We start from the raw sequence: 22,641 nt of genomic DNA on the forward strand, positions 1-22,641 counted from the left end.
AAAGAGAGAATTGTGTATTTTATTTCGTTTAAAACATAAACGCAAGGATACTTTAAATAATCATTACATTGGAGGCTGCCTGTTGTCTTACCGGGCAAATACACATAATATTCAGTTGTTATGAACGTTAAGAATAATATCTGAAGATTTTATGCAGAATGTTGAATAAAAAAATGGTTGTGATATTGAGATATCGGACCAAGCGCAAACTGTGGGTATGCTGTAAAGTATCTTATTCAGCTATTCCACCACCCGACAAGGGCTGAAAAGTGCCTTTTATAAAACTGAAACTATTCATGTGCCATTTCTAAAAAAATCCAAAAACAAGGATTCAAACACTAGTGCCCTGAGTGAACGCCAAACGAGTTACCACTAGGCCATCACCGCTACTCAAGAAGAGAAACCACTTGACCAATATGAACAGATGAACAGCATGCTGTGTGTAAACTAATGTTTAAACTTTCATGTTCAAATCCGTGTGTTTGAACTTGGGCGCACACTCGTGTTCAAACTGGGTGCGATTTTGGTTCGGTTTATGATGAACTCGTTTTGGATCTAGTATGCATGTTTGAGTGCGAACTTGCACACGGGAAAACTGCACCTGTTTAAACGCGGTTCATGTTTTCGTGAAGACTGCGTCGTTTTGTATCGTTATTGGATGCAGGACGAGGCACCACTGAATTCATTTTCTCTCGTAGATTTGTGACGAAGGATTCCGTCGAGCCGCGAAGAGGTTGTTTCTCCATCATTGCTCCAGGTATGCGAATGGTCGTGCCGTACAGCATGTCTGACGCTGATGTTTCTCCACGAATTGCCGTTCGTAAACCGAGCAGAACCAACGGCAACGCATCAGTCCAACTTGATTTATACGATTCCAAGGCCGTTTTGAGTGGTCTATGCCAGCACTCGATCATTCCATTTGCCTGTGGATGGTAGGGTGTAGTATGAATCCGTTCTAAGCCTAACAGTACTGCAAGTTCCTTCATCAGCTGCGACTCAAATTGACGACCTTGATCCGATGTTAGCTTTGACGGAGTTCCAAATCGAGCGATCCACACTTCGACGAAAGTTTTGGCAACAGTTTCCGCAGTCATGTCCGGGATAGCCACTGCCTCAGGCCATCTGCTGAACCGATCAATCATAGTCAAAATATACCGCCTTCCATTGGATATCGGCAAGGGACCGACAATGTCGATGTGAACGTGCTCGAATCGTTCGTCCGGAACATCTATCTGGTTAGAAGGCGACTTGGTATATCGGGATACTTTGTTTTTCTGACACTCTTGACAAGCTCGGGTCCAATGTGAAACGTCCTTTTTGACTCCAGGCCAAACGTAGTGCTGCAAAATCTGTGCTTGTATGGCTTTTACTCCTGAGTTTGCCATGCGATGGAACTGATCGAATATGATTTTTTGGTAGAAACGAAAAACACAAATTCGCACTTTATCGCCTTGATGTTGACAAAGTAGCTTAACACCGAGCTGAGCGAATTTCAGAGTTTTTTCATCGGGATTGGCCTTGTGCCAATTTTGCAGTTGTTCGTCGGATTCCTGTTTCCTGGCGAAATCGTTTTGGTTAATCGTCGATGGCAACCAAATAGCCTCTACTCGTGAAAGCACGTCCGCTGGGATATTGTCCACACCGGCGATTTGAACGAGATCTGTTGTATACTCGCTTATGAAACTCAACATTCGCTGCTGTCGTGGTGTTGGTTTGTTCGCATCATGCTTGAATGCAAATGTGAGTGGTTTGTGATCGGTAAATATCACCGGATTACAGCCTTCGATCACGTTCTTGAAATGTTTGACGCCAAGATGCAAGACACAGCAAGTAGCTCTCTATCGTAAGTAGAGTAACGTCGTTTGCGGTCGTTGAACTTCACGGAAAAATATCCCAATGGCTTCCATGCACCTCTGGATCGCTGCTGCAACACGGCTCCGGCAGCCAAATCGGACGCATCGACCCTCAGGGACAATTGGGCTTCTGAATCGTAGTAATCCAGTTCTGTAGCTTCTACTAAACACCTCTTGCACTTTTGGAAGGCTGCTTCAGCTTCAGCTGTCCACACGATTGGTGTGTTATCGTTCTTCCTGTTTGAGGGTATCAGCACAGAGAACAGACGTTCATTCGCGTGCTTGTGTAAAGTTTTTACTGGTCATTTTGAAGTATGTCGTTATGCCCCCGTTTCGCGGTGCTAGTGTGCTGATAAATATGGTTAAAATTTGCCGTGTTTTACTTTTTAGCGCTAGTGTTCATTCCGAATTGCTCCTAGGTGGCAGCACTACATTGTTTATGTAGTGTATGCCAACGCCATCACTTGGTGAGATTGAGTTTTTATGTCGGGCAGCCTGCGTTGGCGGCGCTGAGGTGCGATTTAAATCTTTACACACGTTTTTATCGAAAATTTGTTCGAGCATCCATGTCTGTTCTCTGTGGTATCAGTTTGCGCAATGGAATTTCGGCCTCAGCAGCGTGTGGGAGAAAGCGGCGATAGTAATTGACTAGGGCAAGGAAACGTCTCAGTTTCTGTACCGTGTCTGGTTTCGGGAAATTCGCGACTGCTTGCACCTTCTCCGGAATCGGTTTACAACCACCGGTAGTTATCAATTGTCCCACGAACCGTACTTCCTGTTTTCCCAGCTGACACTTGTCGGCGTTGATTTGAAGTCCGTTTACTCTCAACCTCTCGAAAACCATGCGTAGGTGAACTTTATGCTCCTCCTCGGATGACGAAGCGATGAGTAAGTCGTCTAGATAACCGACGACGAATGGCATGTCAAAGAATATGTTATTGATAAATTCTGCCTCATGCATGGGGATTTGATAGTAGGCCCGTTCTAAATCTATTACAGAAAAGACAGTCTTACCTTGCATTGTTTGACAAATGTCGTAAATGTGAGGCAAGGGATACCGATCCGCGACGGTAGAATCGTTGAGCCGTTTGTAATCACCTACGAGCCTGAATTTGACATCATCGTTCTGCAGTGTTTTTGTAGCTAGGTGCACCGGGCTTGAATACGGGCTTTTCGAGGATCGGATGTATCCAAGCTCTAGAAACAGCTTCAATTCCTTCCGAAGTGCTTCGAGTTTGTGTGGTGGAAGTCTGCGGAATTTAGAATGGCACGGAGGCCCATCGACCTTGATAGTGTGCTTTACGCCATGCTTTACTTCCTGTCGAGGAAAACGTGGTCTAGTAACATCCGAGAATTCGCTCAGCAGGCCACCGTAATCACTGTTGCGAGAATATGTTTTCAAACCGAATAATCCTTCTGCGACCACGTTGATTTGGCCATGTGCTTTGATATTGGTCATTTTATCGATCAAGCACTTTTCTCACAGAGAACAGACATGGATGCTCGAACAAAATTTCGTTAAAAACGTGTGTAAAGATTTAAATCGCACCTCAGCGCCGCCAACGCAAGCTGCCCGACATAAAAACTCAATCTCACTAAGTGATGGCGTTGGCATACACTGCATAAACAATGTAGTGCTGCCACCTAGGAGCGATTCGGAATGAACACTAGTGCAAAAAAGGAAAACACGGAAAATTTTAACCATATTTATCAGCACACTAGCACTGCGCAACGGGGGCATAACAACATACTTTAAAATGACCAGTACAAACTTTTATACAAGCACACGAATGAAGATGAACGTCTGTTCCCTGTGCTTTCCTTGCAAATCAACCAGCAAACCGTAATGTTTCAGGAAATCTGCACCCAGGATCGGGGAAGTCACATCCGCTATTATGAAACGCCACGGAAAACATCTGCGTAGACCGAAAGTTGGTTTGTATATCTCGGTGCCGTAGGTAGCAATTCGGGAGCCGTTGGCGGCATATAGGTTCATTCCTGGGGTCGGCCTTGACTTATTGCTTGGAGCACACGGCAGTACTGAAAGGTCAGCACCGGTATCGACGAGAAATTTATAGTTGGTTGCTGGTCCTGGATGATAAGAGGGGATTGTTGAAACTTACTGCCTTCGCCCGTCGTCGAATGCAGCTGCTCTAGTTTTTTGGCTTAAATTGGCAGGGTGATCGGCAGCTTCTTGCGTTGGCGCCAAATTTTTTGTGGTAGAAACAATACGGATGATTTCCTCGTGAGCCACTTCGGGCAACACCAAGAAATCTGTTGAAACTCCTGCTGCGGGGTCTGCCGCGCTCTTGACGAAAAGCGGCAATTTCGTCGGAAAGAACAGAAATTTGTTTGCGTAGTTCCTCGAATCCGGTGTCCTTGTTGTCCTCCCACGTCGTTCCAGCGGAGGATGTTGATCGCATTCTGGTGATGTCCGCAAGTTTATCCGCTTGTTCAGCTAGCTGCGCCAATTGGAGAGTGGCTTCCGAGACCTTTAGAACAGCTTGTGTCGTTTCAGGGAGCTGCTGCATCCACAACGACTTAATGATTTTCTCGTCGGTGATGACATCCCTGGCGAGATCCCTCATTTCGCGTAGTAGTTGCGAAGGTTTGCGATCGCCGAGTTCGCACCCACGTAGTAGCTGCTGCATACGATTCTGCTCGCTGGTGCTGTACTCGCTGCTAATTCTGTCCTTTAACGCTGAGTACTTTCCATTCGCCGGTGGATCTCGGATGATGTCCGAGCAGCATGCCAATATCTCCGAATCGATGGCAGCGAGGACGTGGAAATAGCGGGTGTCCTCGCGAGTTACTTGATTCAGCGTGAATTGCGCCTCTAGCTGAGCAAACCAAAGAGTTGGGTCACGCTTCCAGAATGGCCCGATTTTTATTGCAACTTTGTTTACAGTACCGCCGGCAGCGTTGTTAACATCGGTACCGCTGTTCACGACGGGCGGGTTGTTTGCAGCGGCTGCTCGAACTACTCGCAGCTGATCCTGTAGATGAGCGATTTCGTCTTTCAAACGTTGTTCGTCCGCCATCTTTTGTTTTAGGTGCTGCTGGTGGGCGCCTTGGCGAAATTCCAACGTGTAGGCAGCTACAATGGCGGTTTTTTTTGTACGTTCCTATATTTGAGCCTGCGAACGTCGGGGTCACCAATGAGGTGCTTGGTAATAGAACGCCGCGATTAGGACAAATATAAAACGGAGTATTTTATTCTCTAATCTGAACGTGTTGACAATGCGATACAAACTGAGCGTAGCTCGGAAGCGGGTCGTGTGTCGATGCTGCAGGGCAGTGTAGCCAGTTTTGCTGCGCACCGCAGGTACAAGGAGTTTATCGTTGCAATGCAAGATTGCAACGATTTTTGTCTAAAATTGGAAATTATTTTATTGCACATTTGTTGCAATGCCTCAATATTAGAAATTATATGAAGTTCATTGTTACTATAATACCATGGAGGCAACTTCACAATAATTTTCAATATTTTATTTTGAATCCTCAGTAGTGCCTTCTTTCTGGATTGCAACCATATTGGCACAGCGTACAACATGGCTGCTCTAAAAAATTGTTTGTAAATAAAAAAATTGTTCTTTAGATAAAGTTTTGATTTTCTGTTCATAAGACACTTAATATATTTATTAGACGAGCTCGGTGGTCTAGTGGCTACCGCTTCTGCCTTATAAGCATGAGGTCATGGGTTCAATTCCAGGCTCGTCCATTTCCTACTTTGTATTTCTATCTTAGTTTTTTCTGTGTTTCACGTTATATCAAAACGATTCCTACTGTTATAACCTTCCACGCAATCCCAAAATCTCCCGTGGCACCTATGAGAGGTCGTAGAGTTCTCTGCATCTTTCTTAAGTAGGTGTCCATCAAACCATCCTTCCCCTTTCTCAGCATTCGCAAGGACGTGGCCAGGACAGATCTCGACTATTGGAGAGTGCATTGCTACCATCTAAGAGTTGGTGATTAGTCCCAATCCCAAATCAATATCTGTGGGGATTGGCCTTCTTTATATGCACGTATTATTTATTTTGGATTGACCTTGATTGACCTTGACTGACCTTGACCTGAATCAGCTATAGCTGCCCAGCTAGCGTTAATGCATTCTTTACATCTAGTGTAATAAATGCACAGTACCTAATACCTCTCCTATTCAAACCACGTGCTATCCTAGCCGTTTCCGTTACCGACCGAATTGCTTCGATGGTAGAACGGCCTTTACGGAACCCATACTGGTTGCTTGATAAGCCACCAGCACACTCCGTATAGTCCGTCAATCTATTCAACTTACCAGTTGTGTCGAGTAGGTAAATTGGTCTGTATGCCGAAGGCTCTCCCGCCTTCCAGCCTTAGGCAATAGCACCAACTTCTACCGTTTCCAACGATCTGGGAAGTTTCCTTCGTCCAGGCAACGTTGAGCGGCAAGAATCGCGTGCTTAAGGACCAGGTTAGGAATACAATCCGGCCCTGGTGCCTTGTTTAGCTTAAATGTTCTTGCAATGACGATAAGCTCATCGTTATTCACAAACGGTACCACGTTCACTGACTCGTACGATGTGGCGGGCCAGTCTGATGAGTCATGCTTAGGCAACAAACCTTCAACGATCCTGGCTAACATCTCCGGGGATTTCTCAGGAGGTGTGCTGTTGGACCTATAGCCATCACTATCTTGTATGCATCCCCCATGGAGTATTATTGGCCATCCTACACAACTCTTCAAAGTCGTAGTTCAGAGCTCTGCTCGCTGTTTGAAACACTCAGCGTCTTTCTAGCCTGTCCCCTTCGGTTCTAGCACGTCGCAACCTTCTTTTAGCTCTAAGACAGGTTCTGCGAAGATCAGCTATTGTGCTCGTCCACCAGTGCACTGGTTTGCGGTTGCCGGTTGGCATAGTCCTCCTGGGCATTGTCACGTCACATGCTCGTGTTAGGACATCGGATAACTCATCACCACCAAGGCCTAGAGTCCGATTTTCCCACCGTACTGATTCTTCCAGCAGTTCTGGGTCGAACTGCGAGGTACGCCATCCTAGATCAGCTTTACTGATCCGCCTTGTGGTTCTGTTGGGGGTATAGCTGACCATAAAACATATTTCCTGATGATCACTAGCAGTATATTATTCGTAAACCTTCCATTCAGGCTCCACCATCCATCACGCGCTGCAGAAGGCCACATCGATGCATGTCTCGCCATTCTGTTCTTTGGACGTTGACGCTTGGCCCTCGTTCAGCAGGATCACTGCCAAATGCCGTTTGGTCGAATGTGGTTTGACCGAATGCCATTTGGCCGAAAGGGTCATTTGGCCGAATGCCGTTTGGCCGAATAGTTGAAAAACGCTTTCTTATGAAGTGAGAAGAGAGTAGTGTGAAGCAAGAAAGAAGAAGGACGAAAGAAGAAAGAAGAGGGAAGAAATAAGAAGGAAGAAGTAAAAACGAAGAAAGAAGAAGGAAGAAGGAAGGAGGAAGAAGGAAGAAGAACGAAGAAAGGAGGAAGAAGGAAAAAGGAAGACGAAAGAAGAAAGAGGAAGAAAGAAGGAAGAAGGAAGAAGGAAGAAAGAAGAAGGAAGAAGGAAAAACGAAGAAGGAAGATGGAAAAACGAAGAAGTAAGAAGGAAAAACGAAGAAGGAAGAAAGAAGAAGGAAGGAGGAAGAAGGGAGATGAAGGATGAAAAACTAATGAAGAAAGAATCTTTCCTCTTCTTTCTTCATTAGTTTTTCATCAAAGATCAGTACAAAGAAAGCAGAAAGAAGGAAGAAGGAAAAAGGAAGAAGAAAGAAGGAAAAAGGAAAACGGAAGACGAAAGAAGGAAGAAGAAGAAACGAAGAAGGAAGGAGGAAGAAGGAAGAGGAAGGAAGAAAAACTAAGGAAGAAAGAAGAGGAAAGAAGGATGAAGAAAGAATGACGAAGAAAGAAGGATGAAGAAAGAATGACGAAGAAAGCAGAAAGAAGGAAGAAGGAAGAAGGAAAAACGAAGAAAGAAGAAGGAACAAGGAAGAAGGAATAAGGAAGAAGGAAGAATGAAGAAGGAAGAAGGAAAAACAAAGAAAGAAGAAGGAAGAACGAAGAAGGAAAGAGGAAGAAGGAAAAACAAAGAAAGAGAAGGAAGAACGAAGAAGGAAGAAGGAAGAGGAAGGAAGAGAAACTAAGGAAGAAAGAAGAGGAAAGAAGGAAGAAAAAAGAAGAAAGAAGGAAGAAGGAAAAAGGAAGAAAAAGAAGAAAAAGGAAAAAGTAAGAAGGAAGAACGAAGAAGGAAGAAGGAAGAAAGAAGAAGGAAGAAGGAAGAAGGAAGAAGGAAGAAGTAAGAAGAAAGAAGGAAGAAGGAAGAAGAAAGAAGAAAGAAGGAAGAAGGAAAAAAACTAGAAAGAAAGAAGAGGAAAGAAGGTCGAAAAAACAGAAAGAAGGAAGAAGGAAAAAGGAAGAAGGAATGAGGAGGAAGGAAGAAAGAAGGAAGGAGGAAGAAGGACCACTCGTAAACTGAGGTCATTTTTTTTAACTATTCGGCCAAACGGCATTCGGCCAAACGACCCGTTCGGCCAAACGGCATTCGGCCAAATGGCGTTCGGCCAAACGGCATTCGGCCAAACGTCTGCCCATGCGTTGAAGTCACCTGCTACAACTAATGGTTTAAGACCAGTTAGTCTCGATACAAGATTATCTAATACCTTAGTATACTGCTCTATGCTCCATCTAGGAGGACAGTAGCAGCTACAAAAGTAAACTCCGTTTACCTTTGCTATAACAAAATCCTCATCATCAGGAGATGACACTATCTCCTGGATGGGGTACCTCCCGCAAGTCCAGATGGTCACTATTCCGGACTTATCCGCAACCCAACTGCTATGTTTAGCAGGGATGCGGTACGGGTCGGACAGCAAGGCAACATCAGTCTTATTCTCGTGTACCGACTGTTGTAGCAGCGCTTGCGCTGCCTCGTTAGTCTCTTGCGGCCTCGAGATTTAGCTGAGCTACTTGCATGACCGAGCCCGTCTGGAGGCCGGACAGGCCTGCCCACCGGATGGGTGTTTGTTGTCTGTGCCAGGACCACAGATCAAACACCTCGGTGCGGCCTGGCAGGTGTGAGCCTTGTGACCTTCAGCTCCACACCTCCGGCAAAGCCGACTCCGATCAAGACCTTTGCAGTCATATGACTTATGTCCGTAATCGAAGCACTTAAAGGAGGCCTGAGGTTGTTGGTTGGCGCTCATCGAGCATACGGACTAACCCACCTTCAGTTTGGCCTTATCTAGTACCTTCTTGGCGTCTAGGTACCTGGAATGAGGTAACCTGCGTCCCAGCTTAACCTTTCCGCAACCGAATCGCGGTGTCCTGAATTTCAACGCCACACTGATCTCTCAGTGCAGCTGCCAGCTCACCGGCATTGAATTACCTCTACTGGGCATAGGGCTCTCACCTGAACCGCATCACCCAGCACCTCTTCTGCCAACTTTTTATACGAGTAACTCTTCCGCGCAGCATCCCGCTTCAGGACGAGGATCATCTCGCGCTTCTGCGTTCTGCGGATGCAGTTGACATCATCCCCTAGGCCAGTGAGCTTTTTATCGCCCCGCAAAGCCTTCAGAACGTCAGCATAGCTTTTACCATCAGCCTTGACGATAATTGCTTCGCCTCTGTCCTTCCTGCCATGACCATTGGAAGGTATGCCCCTCGGGCGCTCCCCTTCTTGGCCAATGGCGCCTTCGCCTCCTCTGCCGCTTTTCGCTCCTTCAGCCTTCTTCGCTCCTTCTTGGTCGGTCGTTGACTTTGTGTATCTCGTCACCTTGTTTCTTCATTTGCATTAATTGCAAGCGCATATTCAGTTCGAATAGTTTTTTTTTCTCTTCCTGGCGAGACGTAATGTTGTAATATTCGACATTGTGGAGCTTATTGTGGGAATAGGCAAGCGGGAGTCTGCCGGAAAACTATCACTCCTGTCTGCGATGGTTCACCACGTGTATTTGACTGACGGCAAATTACCACGATTGCTTTGATTAATATTTTGGTGGCTCTCCGTTGTCGTTTATATGAAGCCTACTTCGATACTTTCAAATCAATTGGATATTTCCTTTCCATACTTAACACCCACACAGAGAAAAAAAAAAGTTGGGATTCCAACATTTTCTAATTTTATTTCAAAAGGACGAGAAAATTGGTGCTTTTGAGTGTTAAACTTTTTTATTTAAATACTAAATTGATTCATTTGAAAGTTTTTTCTCAAACTAAAATTGCTAAAATTGTGATTTTCACAGTGAGAGCTCTCAAAATAAAAATTATAAAATAATTAAAGAATCTTAAACATTTTCACATATTTGGCAACACTTATAAGAATATATAATGAAACTGGTAGCTCAGACCTATCTGTCAGTGGCAGTTGTAAAAATGAAAAATGTTGGGGTTGTATACAAGACACGACCGCTCGACGTAAACTACGTAAAACCAAATATAGTACACTGCTGAACCAGTTATTCCTCTCTATATACTCCATTGCACAGTGACGTCACGCACGACTTTTGACAGGTACTGGTCCTGTTGTTTATAATATATACAGACGACTTTATTTTAATTTTGAGATACTTCTATCATTCTTTGGATTTCCTGATCGATAATTACCTAAACTTATCGATAATTACCTATATTTGAATGCGGAATGTACAGAAATGTCTTCAACATCGTGAAATATGAAGATTTAATTTGGATAAAAAAAATTCTAAGTCCGAAACGTAAACAACAGGACCAGTACCTGTCAAAATAGTGAGGTTAGGTTTGCCGCGCGCAATGACCTATAGAAGAGAAGGAACCATCCCACCGAAACCACTACCCAGCTTTAGCAGCATCTCCCACTCTGTGAGGGAGTACGGACCCCACTGACTAGCAGCTGGGTCACCAAATTCGTACACACCAGTTCAATAATTGATAATACCCTAACAGTAGGCAATTACCAAGGATTGGAACATGCTGTATAGGGGATGCATGATGTATGAAAGAACTAAAATTTTCAATAGTTTAGCATTGATAATCAAACGTTTCAATACTACTGGCAAATTGGTAGAGAGTTTGCGAATCGATTGATATATAAATGTTTAAAATCCATTGAAAGTTAAAGGACTTATTAATGTTACAAATCTTACATGATTTCGTGACGGTCTCAAATTTGGAAATTTTCATTTGTCACCCTGTATCCGAGTCTTCCCCTTAGACGTAGTTTACGTCAAAACAAAAATATAACTCGTCGTCAATCGATGACGGATCCGAGATTCCCGTGGATTGCCAATAACAGCAAGCAACCCGTGTTCCGGAAAAAGTAGTGCTCGTTTCGCGCGTGTACGAGTAGAACACTGGTGTCTCTAGCCGAAAATGAAATTACCCGTTATATCCGTCCGTGAGTGCGCGAGTATTTATTGAAAAGATATTTTAGTTACTAGATAAAGATTGTCGCTTCGGTTCCCTTTGTTCTGCTGTCCGAAACATGTGTGGTACATACCTGTCAAATCGTATGGATTTTCCTTCTTTGACATTTAGCTCCCCTATCCTCGCCAGCAAAAGATGTTCCGGACAGCGACGACAGCGACAATCTTTATCTAGTAACTAAAATATCTTTTATTTATTGTGTTGGGAGAGTGGAGGGCCCAGTTTTCTGCGGACCCCGGACTTTTTAACGCTTCTTCCCGATACCGCTGTTTCGATCTTCAAGCAGTCACTGAAAGTCTCTTACCGCGACTTCAAGCACTGAGACGAGATACCTGATTCCAGCTACACTTGAATTAATAGCGATTCCGTCGTCGGTTTGGATTCTGGGTACATATCCTGTTACTTTGGTGTGTAATATGTTATTAGTGATAACAGAAATCTATTTTTCAGAATCAAGATCCAATGTACACAATTTGGCCTCCTAGACGATGGCAGTATAATGGAGGATTTGGCAATGCGATTTAAGGGCAAAACGATGACACCCCGGAACCAAGTTAAGAAACTGCAGGGGCAGCCGGTGCCAAATAGAATAATACTCAAGAACCAGAACATAAATATGCAACCGAATGCAATCACCGTAGGACATACTCATCCGTAACTGTATACCAATCTGCTGTTGAGCTGAACGAGTTGGTGCACGATTGAGCTTTGAGATAAACGGCTATAATAAAACTATATTTACTGGTAAGTTTGTGAAAATTTTGTGTTTGTGATGAACCCTTTGAATGACGGACGTTTTATTTCTCAGGTGCGTCAATGCAGGAATGTTTGGCCTAAAAAGACGAAAACGAAATTTCATGTTGAAAAGGTAATCCTCCCAGATGCCCGAGCAAATGTATAAGATCTTTCCTTGCTTTATCAGCAAAAAGAGCAGCAGCAACGATTAGATTCCAAATCGAAACGTAAGAATATCCGCATATTCAATATTTGTAATAAAAGTTATGAAATGCAATCAAATAAATAAATAAAGCAAAATAATCAATTTCGACTAATTAAAATTTCATTTTGACAATTTTAACTGAAATTAAAAATGCACATTTACTACTTGTTATTTTGAAAGAATCACTATTTGATTCGAATGTAAAATACACACTTAGTTTTAAGAGGAAACTGTTGTTTTGAATATGTTGTCTCATTTCAAAGTTCTTCCTGAAATGACATTTTGGCAATTGTAGATTTAACAATTCTAAACTTTCTACTGAAAACCACTAGCTCATTTTCTTAACTTTACTAACGTTTCTTTGACTTTTACCAACGATTTTTTTTTGTGTGCAGTGCCATTTCACTGCCACATTCCCCTCTTCTCAGGTTTAGTTTTGTTATGGAAAGTAACATTCTAAAACACTAACGCCAGCTAACGTTGTATTTGGTTGGCAGACGGCGAGCATCAAAATATTTCAAAGGAAGGCATCGAGATTATTTTTTTCATCCGTGATGTGTTTTTCTACTTGCAGGAAATTGAATACAATTTGTAGAGAATTAACAATTACATTTATTCTTGTTGACGGTTACACATCGAATGAATTTTTTTTCCCCTCATCGTAGTCAGTGATTGCTACGATTCAAAATTACACATTTAATTGCTGGGATGGAACATCTCCCCCCTTAAGCCATCCAATATGGTTCGAACCTAGCTGGTACCCGGATCTGCCGTCGTTCCCTTACAGGAGTCGGAACTGATACAGGATGTTGTTGAGGTTGTTCTTCATCGCTACTTTCTGAAAAATATTCGGACTCGTCTGATCCTATTTCAAGGATAGGCGGATCAGCGTCTGCGGGCAACGGATTCTCTGCAATTATTGGCAGTACCGGCGAAGATACATCTAATCCAAATCCGTCGAAGAATATTGATAGAGGACTTATACGTTGATTTAGAACAGGATCAGGAACAGATTCGACCGCACGATGCTTGAGTTGATTGCTGTGCGAACGAATGAGCCGTTGCTTATCTTCTAGGAGCACGTTATAATTCACCTTTCCAATGCGCTCGATTATCGCAGCTTTAGCAGCATCTCCCACTCTGTGAGGGAGTAGGGACCCCACTGACTAGCAGCTGGGTCACCAAATTCGTACACACCAGTTCAATAATTGATAATACCCTAACAGTAGGCAATTACGAAGGATTGGAACATGCTGTATAGGGGATGCATGATGTATGAAAGAACTAAAATTTTCAATAGTTTAGCATTGATAATCAAACGTTTCAATACTACTGGCAAATTGGTAGAGAGTTTGCGAATCGATTGATATATAAATGTTTAAAATCCATTGAAAGTTAAAGGACTTATTAATGTTACAAATCTTACATGATTTCGTGACGGTCTCAAATTTGGAAATTTTCATTTGTCACCCTGTATCCGAGTCTTCCCCTTAGACGTAGTTTACGTCAAAACAAAAATATAACTCGTCGTCAATCGATGACGGATCCGAGATTCCAGTGGATTGCCAACAACCGCAAGCAACCCGTGTTCCGGAAGACGTAAAGTAGTGCTCCTTCCGCGCGTGTACGAGTAGAACACTGGTGTCTCTAGCCGAAAAAAATTACCCGTTATATCCGTCCGTGAGTGCACGAGTATTTATTGAAAAGATATTTTAGTTACTAGATAAAGATTGTCGCTTCGGTTCCCTTTGTTCTGCTGTCCGAAACATGTGTGGTACATACCTGTCAAATCGTATGGATTTTCCTTCTTTGACATTTAGCTCCCCTATCCTCGCCAGCAAAAGATGTTCCGGACAGCGACGACAGCGACAATCTTTATCTAGTAACTAAAATATCTTTATTTATTGTGTTGGGAGAGTGGAGGGCCCAGTTTTCTGCGGACCCCGGACTTTTAACGCTTCTTCCCGATACCGCTGTTTCGATCTTCAAGCAGTCACTGAAAGTCTCTTACCGCCGACATCAAGCACTGAGACGAGATACCTGATTCCAGCTACACTTGAATTAATAGCGATTCCGTCGTCGGTTTGGATTCTGGGTACATATCCTGTTACTTTGGTGTGTAATATGTTATTAGTGATAACAGAAATCTATTTTTCAGAATCAAGATCCAATGTACACAATTTGGCCTCATCGACGATGGCAGTATAATGGAGGATTTGGCAATGCGATTTAAGGGCAAAACGATGACACCCCGGAGCAAAGTTAAGAAACTGCAGGGGCAGCCGGTGCCAAATAGAATAATATTCAAGAACCAGAACATAAACATGCAGACGAATGCAATCACCGTAGGACATACTCATCCGTAACTGTATACCAATCTGCTGTTGAGCTGAACGAGTTGGTGCACGATTGAGCTTTGAGATAAACGGCTATAATAAAACTATATTTACTGGTAAGTTTGTGAAAATTTTGTGTTTGTGATGAACCCTTTGAATGACGGACGTTTTATTTCTCAGGTGCGTCAATGCAGGAATGTTTGGCCTAAAAAGACGAAAACGAAATTTCATGTTGAAAAGGTAATCCTCCCAGATGCCCGAGCAAATGTATAAGATCTTTCCTTGCTTTATCAGCAAAAAGAGCAGCAGCAACGATTAGATTCCAAATCGAAACGTAAGAATATCCGCATATTCAATATTTGTAATAAAAGTTATGAAATGCAATCAAATAAATCAATAAAGCAAAATAATCAATTTCGACTAATTAAAATTTTATTTTGACAATTTTAACTGACATGCATAATTACTACTTGTTATTTTGAAAGAATCACTATTTGATTCGAATGTAAAATACACACTTAGTTTTAAGAGGAAACTGTTGTTTTGAATATGTTGTCTCATTTCAAAGTTCTTCCTGAAATGACATTTTGGCAATTGTAGATTTAACAATTCTAAACTTTCTACTGAAAACCACTAGCTCATTTTCTTAACTTTACTAACGTTTCTTTGACTTTTACCAACGATTTTTTTTTGTGTGCAGTGCCATTTCACTGCCACACATTCCCCCTCTTCTCAGGTTTAGTTTTGTTATGGAAAGTAACATTCTAAAACACTAACGCCAGCTAACGTTGTATTTGGTTGGCAGACGGCGAGCATCAAAATATTTCAAAGGAAGGCATCGAGATTATTTTTTTTTCATCCGTGATGTGTTCTTCTACTTGCAGGAAATTGAATACAATTTGTAGAGAATTAACAATTACATTTATTCTTGTTGACGGTTACACATCGAATGAATTTTCTTTTCCCCTCATCGCAGTCAGTGATTGCTACGATTCAAAATTACACATTTAATTGCTGGGATGGAACATCTCCCCCCTTAAGCCATCCAATATGGTTCGAACCTAGCTGGTACCCGGATCTGCCGTCGTTCCCTTACAGGAGTCGGAACTGATACAGGATGTTGTTGAGGTTGTTCTTCATCGCTACTTTCTGAAAAATATTCGGACTCGTCTGATCCTATTTCAAGGATAGGCGGATCAGCGTCTGCGGGCAACGGATTCTCTGCAATTATTGGCAGTACCGGCGAAGATACATCTAATCCAAATCCGTCGAAGAATATTGATAGAGGACTTATACGTTGATTTAGAACAGGATCAGGAACAGATTCGACCGCACGATGCTTGAGTTGATTGCTGTGCGAACGAATGAGCCGTTGCTTATCTTCTAGGAGCACGTTATAATTCACCTTTCCAATGCGCTCGATTATCGTGGCGGCCTGCCACTGCCAAGAATTTCCTTGGTGAACTTGAGCATAAACTTTATCACCGGTTAAAAATTGCCTTGCAACTGCTCCGTGTTTCTTGTTAAAACGCTCGTTTTGCCTTTTCAATTGAGATTGTAGATCTGTTGTTGAATGGTTTGGTGGTAGTATCATCGATGAAACTGTACGGATCCGTCGTCCAAACATCACTTCGGCAGGAGATTTTTCACCGAGACCAGTGTTTGGAGTTGATCGATAAACTTGCAAAAACGTCTGTAGTGCTTCCTCCTTCGAACCAAAAATGGATAAAAGTGGTTTGTGGTCCGTGAGAAGAGTGAATCGCCGCCCCAGAAGGTATTTGTGAAATTTCGTTACGCCATAAATAAGAGCTAAAGCTTCTTTTTCTGGTTGGCCGTATCTTTGTTCCGCAGGTGTAAGGGATCTTGATGCATGTTGGATTGCCTTCAGGTGTCCGTTAGGAAATTCATGGAAGATTACTGCACCGATGCCCGTGCTTGAAGCGTCCGCTGCTACGATGATTGGTAGTTTTGGATCATAGTGCGTCAGCAACATATCGGACTGCAGAACTTGCTTGAATCGTTCAAAAGATTTTTGACAATCGGAATTCCACTGCCATTTCGCATTTTTCTTGAGTAGCATGTCGAGCGGATGCCGTAGCTCATGGATGTTGCGAACGAATCTGCCGTAGAAGTTTACGGCTCCTAGAAACGATCGCAGCTCGGATACGTTGGTTGGTGCAGGAATGGAGGCGATGGCTTGGATCTTCTCTGGATCCGGACGAATGCCGTTGCGATCGGCGATGTGACCTAAGTAGCTGATTTCTGTTTGAAAGAACCGGCATTTTTCCAGCTTGACGTGGAATCCATATTCTTCCAGACGCTGCAATAGCATGTCTAACGACGCCTTGTGAGCTTCCCAATTTGGACCAAATACTATAGCATCGTCTATAAACGTTCTAACACCGGGAATGTCAGCAATCATGCTATCGACTAATCTTTGAAACGCCCCAGGTGCCGACTTCACCCCTGGTGCCAGGCGGTTGAACTGAAAGAGTCCTCTATGTGTGTTTATGGTGAGAAGCTTTTTTGATTCTTCATCTACTTCCACCTGCAGGTACGCGTCGGAGAGATCGATGATGCTGAATACGACGCTTCCATTGAGCTGGGCAAAAATTTCCTCCGGCGTAGGTAGAGGGTAGTGGTTGCCCTCCAGCGCTTCGTTGAGTCCGGTGGAATAATCCGCACAGATACGAACTTTACCGTTTGGCTTGCGTACTGCTACAATCGGAGCGGCCCACTCCGAGAAATCGATCGGCGTGATGATTCCTAGGGACTGAAGACGGGTCAGCTCTTCATCCACCAGTGATATCGTGTTGAACGGAACTGGTCGCTTCGAACAGAAAACGGGCTTAGCGTTAGGCTTGAGGAATAGCTTTACCTTTGTTTTATTGCAACGATTGATTGAAAACCGCCGGATGTTCGGCTTGAAGCTGAGCTGTTACTTCATCGGAACACGGTGTGGAGACTGTTGCAACTTGGTTGCAGAGCTTATCGAAGGGAATTGACCACAGGTTGAATGTGTCAATCCAATCAATGCCCAGAACGTTGAGATCCGGTGATGACGTCACGAAACACTGGCCACGTTTGACCATACCGTTGAGAGTGATTTTGCAATTAAATTCGCCTTTGAGAGCGAGTGATCCGCCGGATGCGTTGGATGCTTGAACTGATGGTGGATAAAGCTTTGGTCGTCCAAGTTGTTGCCACGTTGTCTTGGAAATAACTGTGATATCACTTGCTGAATCTAGTTGGAGCGAAATAGCGACGTCGTTGATGATGATAGTCACATACTTGCGCTTGCGAGTGGTGTTTGCGATGTGATTTACGAAAATTCCTCTAGATTGTGATTTGAAACCCGTCTTCTTCTTCTGAAACTGCTTCTTTTCTCGGGATTGAGTTGAACAGTCTCTTGAAGACTTTTTCATGCAGCCACAGTAGCCTTCTTTATGACCTACGCGATTGCACACCTTGCAGAGATGGTCAGAAAACGTGCAGTCGCGAACATAGTGCATCTGACCGCACTGCCAGCAGGGTGTACGAGGTCCTGACTTGTTTTCGTTTTCAGTAGACGTTGCATATTGCTTGGTTTCTTCTCTGAAATTTTGTGGACCGAGTTTTTTAAACTTGATGGATGTTCGATCATTGTAGTGTCTGACTTGAGGTTGACGAGCCGCTGGAATTCGTCAATTAAAGTTTGAATCGTCACTGGTGCTTGTACCGTTTCACTTTCGATGCGAGAAAGAAGTCTCGCTCTGATATCTGCGTACCTCGGTGCATTGAAGCCGCAAACGAAGTCTAACATTTGAAATGATCGATTTTTTTAAATCTTGAAACTCAAACTCTTCACACGCCCTGTTGATTTTGCCTTCATAACTGATGATATCGTCCGATTCAGATTTCATCAGCTGCAGATATTGGTAGCGCTGATGAAACACGGACGTGCTAGCCGAAAATTTACTTGAGTGTCATAACGATATCAGCAAACGTCACGTCTTTCGGGAGTTTCGGAAAAATGTAATTGGCGTAGCGACTATGAGAGGCAGTGCCCAACTTCCGTAGTAAAAGCTGTCCTTTTTTGCGTCATCAAGATTTCGTGCGTCGCTTTCAAACAAATCCGTATAGCGGGCGAACCATTTTTCAAAAGTGGTGCCATTCTCCGGATCAAAATTGAACTCGCTGATGTTCGTTGACAATGACTCTAATACTTGCTCTGGGTTCGTTGCTTGATGAACGGCTAACCGCTGGAGAAGCTGGGTCATCTGCAGAATCGCTTCTTGGAGTTGATCGTTGCTGTTTGTTGTCGCCATCCTTCAGGTTCAGTTCTGGAGCTCTTGAAAATTCCAGAACTTTCCTCGTCGCCAATTGATGTGTTCTTCTACTTGCAGGAAATTGAATACAATTTGTAGAGAATTAACAATTACATTTATTCTTGTTGACGGTTACACATCGAATGAATTTTCTTTTCCCCTCATCGCAGTCAGTGATTGCTACGATTCAAAATTACACATTTAATTGCTGGGATGGAACAATCCGGCATAAAACAGAAAGGTACTATAAACACAACATACTCAAAAATTGAACAAAAAAAATCATGTACCCATAAAAAAGGTCAATTGCCGATAATTAGGATTTGTTAAACAAGAACCTTTCACCCTAAATGGGCAGATACATTAAGGAGAACCACGGTAGAGTTTAGAAATGTCTGCCACAATAGACGCTCTGACATTAAGGCGCACATTTTATTAAATAAGTGATCAACAAATTCGAAAACTATGTTTTAGTACTTGCTGCAAGTAAACATAGATGAAAAACTGGTGCGAGGGGTGAATTGGAAATAGGAATGTAGTTATTCCAATTCCAAAATTATATTTAAGTACCAAATATAAGTGAGAAAAGCTGTCAACCTACCGGGTATCAAATGCGGGTAACAATTTTAGTATACCTTAGATAGTTGAGGTGATAATTGGATATATAGATAACTGATAAATAAACAATATAATAAATATAAATTATAAAGATCTTAAAACATTTTTCTTTTGTTTTAATATACCACTAGGTTTCACCAGCCTGTTATATACTTTACCGCTAAAGCTGAATTCGCCGATACAGAACACAATATGTGAGCATCTCATTATAAAAATCAGCATTGTTAAATCCGTACTGAGCACATTATGCGAGCACCACTCGCGCTCATTACAAAATCAAGCAACACTTGGTCGCACTGAGCACTTTATGCGAGCACCACTCGCGCTCATTACAAAATCAAGCAACGCAAAGTTGTACTGAGCACATTATGCGAGCACCACTCGCGCTCATTACAAAATCAAGCAACACTTGGTCGCACTGAGCACTTTATGCGAGCACCACTCGCGCTCATTACAAAATCAAGCAACACTTGGTCGCAGCAGTTTGAAAATTAATATTGTGCTTCCAGTTGAAAACCGAAGTGAGCTCTCGAGAGAATTGAGTTTTTCCTTATTTCCTGATGTCGCAACTGCATCGCGACTAGTGCGCATCTATGCCACTGTCGTGCGCCATGATGCGCACTAGTCGCGACGTAGTTGCGACAAAAGGTAATGGGAGAAAACTCGATTGTCGCGAGAGCTCACTTCGGTTTTCAACTGGAAGTACAATACTACAATTAATATAATCGGCGTAAATAAGGACCAAGGGGTGTCAGGAGGGCTTGGTCCTTCCATGACCCACTTGCGGCTCCCTTCTGAAAGAGAGTTAAAGAGAGTTAAAAAAACAATTTTCATTTTTCCTTATTTGAAACCTTTCATTTTTCCTTATTTCCACATTGAAACGTATGACTTTTAAGGTGATCTGTCCGGCAGTGTATCGGCTTGTCGTTGCAGAATGTAGTGTTCAAGTGTTGTGGATATTCTGGTTTGGTGATTTCACTCAGTTGTTCATTGTATGATAAAATGTATATATCTTTTCTATTACACTGCCAACTACGGTCAGAGTTCCTTAGAGAGTTTAGAGTGTTCTTAAAACTTCCAAAAACTATCAATAGTTTTTTTTTCTTGATTACGTAAGATATTTATGATTTCCTATTTCAGAAAACGTCCTAACAATCATTCGTATTTTGTAGAGAAAATTCTTCCAAAATATAATAAACTCACAATCTCCTATATCTCTTCAAATAACCTAATTTCGAAATTATAGAAAAGTATCCTAATCTGATTCCATAGGACTTCGAAAAATCTATCCTTCTCGAACTTCAACATAAGATTTTTTTTTGAATTCGCGTTTGAAATGTTAAACGCAGTTCCACTGTTAAGATCATGTAGCATTTACAAATCTTCTGGAATTCATGAATACTTGTATTAATTATTATTGGAATTTACTCCACATCCAGTGTTTCAAAATCTGCAAATTTGATTCCAAAAACCTTGTGCATAAGTCGAAAAAATGTTACAATAAACCACATGCAATTTATACGCGATTACGATGCCTCAATCTACCTCACTCATTTATCTACAATTATTACAATGCGAAAAGTAGTCACCATGTTTTTGCAATCACACCATTATTGAAAACTAGTTGATTTTTTTTCAGTTGAGTAATGGTAATAACAAGACAAATGGGCAATAAAGGAATTAAAGATGGGCTGCCTATGATCGCACATATGAAAAAACCCTGACTAATCCACCAAGCGGTGATGGTGCCTTTCTCTTGCATTATAAAAATAGTATTTTGGCCATTACTCTCGAGCCCATAGTCCGATCTGGCCAGTTTTCAATAGGAAACAATGGTAGAGTATCCTGCGTCGAATGCAACTTGTTGCGAGTAAATCGGTTGAGGATAAGTATCTGAAAAATGAGTGACATTTTTTTTTGGGCGGGTGCGCACAGACACACACACACACACACACACACACACACACACACACACACACACACACATACACACACACACACATACACACAGACATCACCTCAATTCATCGAGCTGAGTCGATCGGTATATAACACTATGGGTCTCCGGGCCTTCTATAAAAAGTTTGTTTTTGGAGCGATCATATAGCCTTTACGTATACTTAGTATACGAGAAAGGCAAAAATTCAAATGGAGAAAATGAGGATCTAACATCAGGCCTACTTGTCCCATTTTGATCGTCCCATATGAAAAAACTTCAAATGGAGAAAATGAGGATCAAACATCAGACCTACTTGTCCAAATTTGAAAATGACCGCATATGAGTCCCATTATCAAGGAAAAAGGGACTCACATGCGGTCATTTTCCATTTGAGACAAAGTGGTTTGATATTTATTTCGACTTTTCCTGAACAATTACATATGTCTATTGCATAGGATTGAGCAGTTCAACTGGACCACCACTACTCACTTGAATGCACAAAAAGTTGAGCACATTCAAATTTTGGGAAATCAATGGAATTTAACAGAGTTGATCAATTCCTATTGCTTGAACTAAACATAGCATAATTGTACGTACCATTCAGCAATTACCGGGAACAGAATATCCGAGTCAACGACGAACCTAAAATGTTGCGGTAGAAGAATAAAAGATAAATTATACAAACAGTAACAGTTTTTTTTATCCTAGAATCTTACTTCTCGATCCCCTTGAAGTCGGCCGGCTTTGCTTGCAATCCACTGTCCGTGTTTGGGCCACTCTGAAACGGCAAGATAGACAAATATCCAATCAGATGATGGTGAAGACATCATTTCGATTTCTGTTGATATAGACCTTCAGCGCAAGAGTAAATTTATGTTTATTCAAATCGTAGTTTGTTTTGGATGACTGCAGTACCAATTACACCAAATTGGAAGAAACAATGCAATGAACGTACTGCTCGCAATCAATTGAATCTTATCTAGACAATAAACGTTATAATCGAGCTTCACTCATCCGTTATTCTCTGCGATGTGTACGATGGGCACTGATTGACGTTCGGAATGATTGTTGAACGGATTAGGACCAAACGATTGTTGATCGGTTTAGGGTCTGCGTTGCAGAAGTTGCAGTTGTCCGACAACACGTGTACGCAAGTGCGATATGATAATTGTCAATTAAATGATATTTCACCTTTCACGCCTCAAATTACATCAATGCCCTGCTAGAGAAAATTATAGG

At 42.4% G+C, this 22,641-nt stretch overlaps 3 protein-coding genes across 5 annotated transcripts in view; all 3 read right to left on the minus strand.

Moving 5' to 3' along the window:
* The window catches only part of LOC134226108 (xaa-Pro dipeptidase), a 445,683-nt gene that overhangs the window by 33,866 nt on the left and 389,176 nt on the right, over positions 1-22,641 (minus strand). For all 3 annotated transcript variants that reach the window (XM_062706662.1, XM_062706663.1, XM_062706664.1), the window contains 2 exons: positions 22,119-22,180; positions 22,000-22,044 (listed from right to left, as the gene is read on the minus strand). In XM_062706662.1, the coding sequence (XP_062562646.1) occupies positions 22,000-22,044; positions 22,119-22,180 (107 nt within the window). The remainder of the gene's footprint in view (positions 1-21,999; positions 22,045-22,118; positions 22,181-22,641) is intronic.
* Positions 1,438-3,440, minus strand: LOC134223241 (uncharacterized). Its single transcript, XM_062702386.1, has 3 exons — positions 2,956-3,440; positions 2,444-2,568; positions 1,438-2,108 (listed from the first exon to the last, which is right to left on the minus strand). Exons 1-3 carry the CDS (start codon positions 3,310-3,312, stop codon positions 1,787-1,789), a joined length of 804 nt encoding a protein of 267 aa, XP_062558370.1. The 5' UTR covers positions 3,313-3,440; the 3' UTR covers positions 1,438-1,786.
* Positions 4,007-5,171, minus strand: LOC134223242 (uncharacterized). Its single transcript, XM_062702387.1, has 2 exons — positions 4,784-5,171; positions 4,007-4,693 (listed from the first exon to the last, which is right to left on the minus strand). The coding sequence occupies exons 1-2, from the start codon at positions 4,892-4,894 to the stop codon at positions 4,007-4,009; spliced, it is 798 nt and encodes a 265-aa protein (XP_062558371.1). The 5' UTR covers positions 4,895-5,171.

Source organism: Armigeres subalbatus, chromosome 3 (genome assembly GCF_024139115.2).
Source record: "Armigeres subalbatus isolate Guangzhou_Male chromosome 3, GZ_Asu_2, whole genome shotgun sequence".
In the NCBI taxonomy this organism is placed as follows: domain Eukaryota; kingdom Metazoa; phylum Arthropoda; class Insecta; order Diptera; family Culicidae; genus Armigeres; species Armigeres subalbatus.

What these genes read in the sequence shown, in the direction of transcription:
- LOC134223241 (XM_062702386.1), bottom strand. Translation starts at nt 3,312, where the DNA reads ATGACCAATATCAAAGCACATGGCCAAATCAACGTGGTCGCAGAAGGA. An exon ending in ATGATGTCAAATTCAGGCTC is followed by an intron (nt 2,569 to 2,955) that starts GTAGGTGATTAC and finishes ATTCCGGAGAAG; the next exon opens with GTGCAAGCAGTCGCGAATTT. An exon ending in GCCGAAATTCCATTGCGCAA is followed by an intron (nt 2,109 to 2,443) that starts ACTGATACCACA and finishes TCTGTTCTCTGT; the next exon opens with GCTGATACCCTCAAACAGGA.
- LOC134223242 (XM_062702387.1), bottom strand. Translation starts at nt 4,894, where the DNA reads ATGGCGGACGAACAACGTTTGAAAGACGAAATCGCTCATCTACAGGAT. An exon ending in TCGTGAACAGCGGTACCGAT is followed by an intron (nt 4,694 to 4,783) that starts GTTAACAACGCT and finishes TGGTTTGCTCAG; the next exon opens with CTAGAGGCGCAATTCACGCT.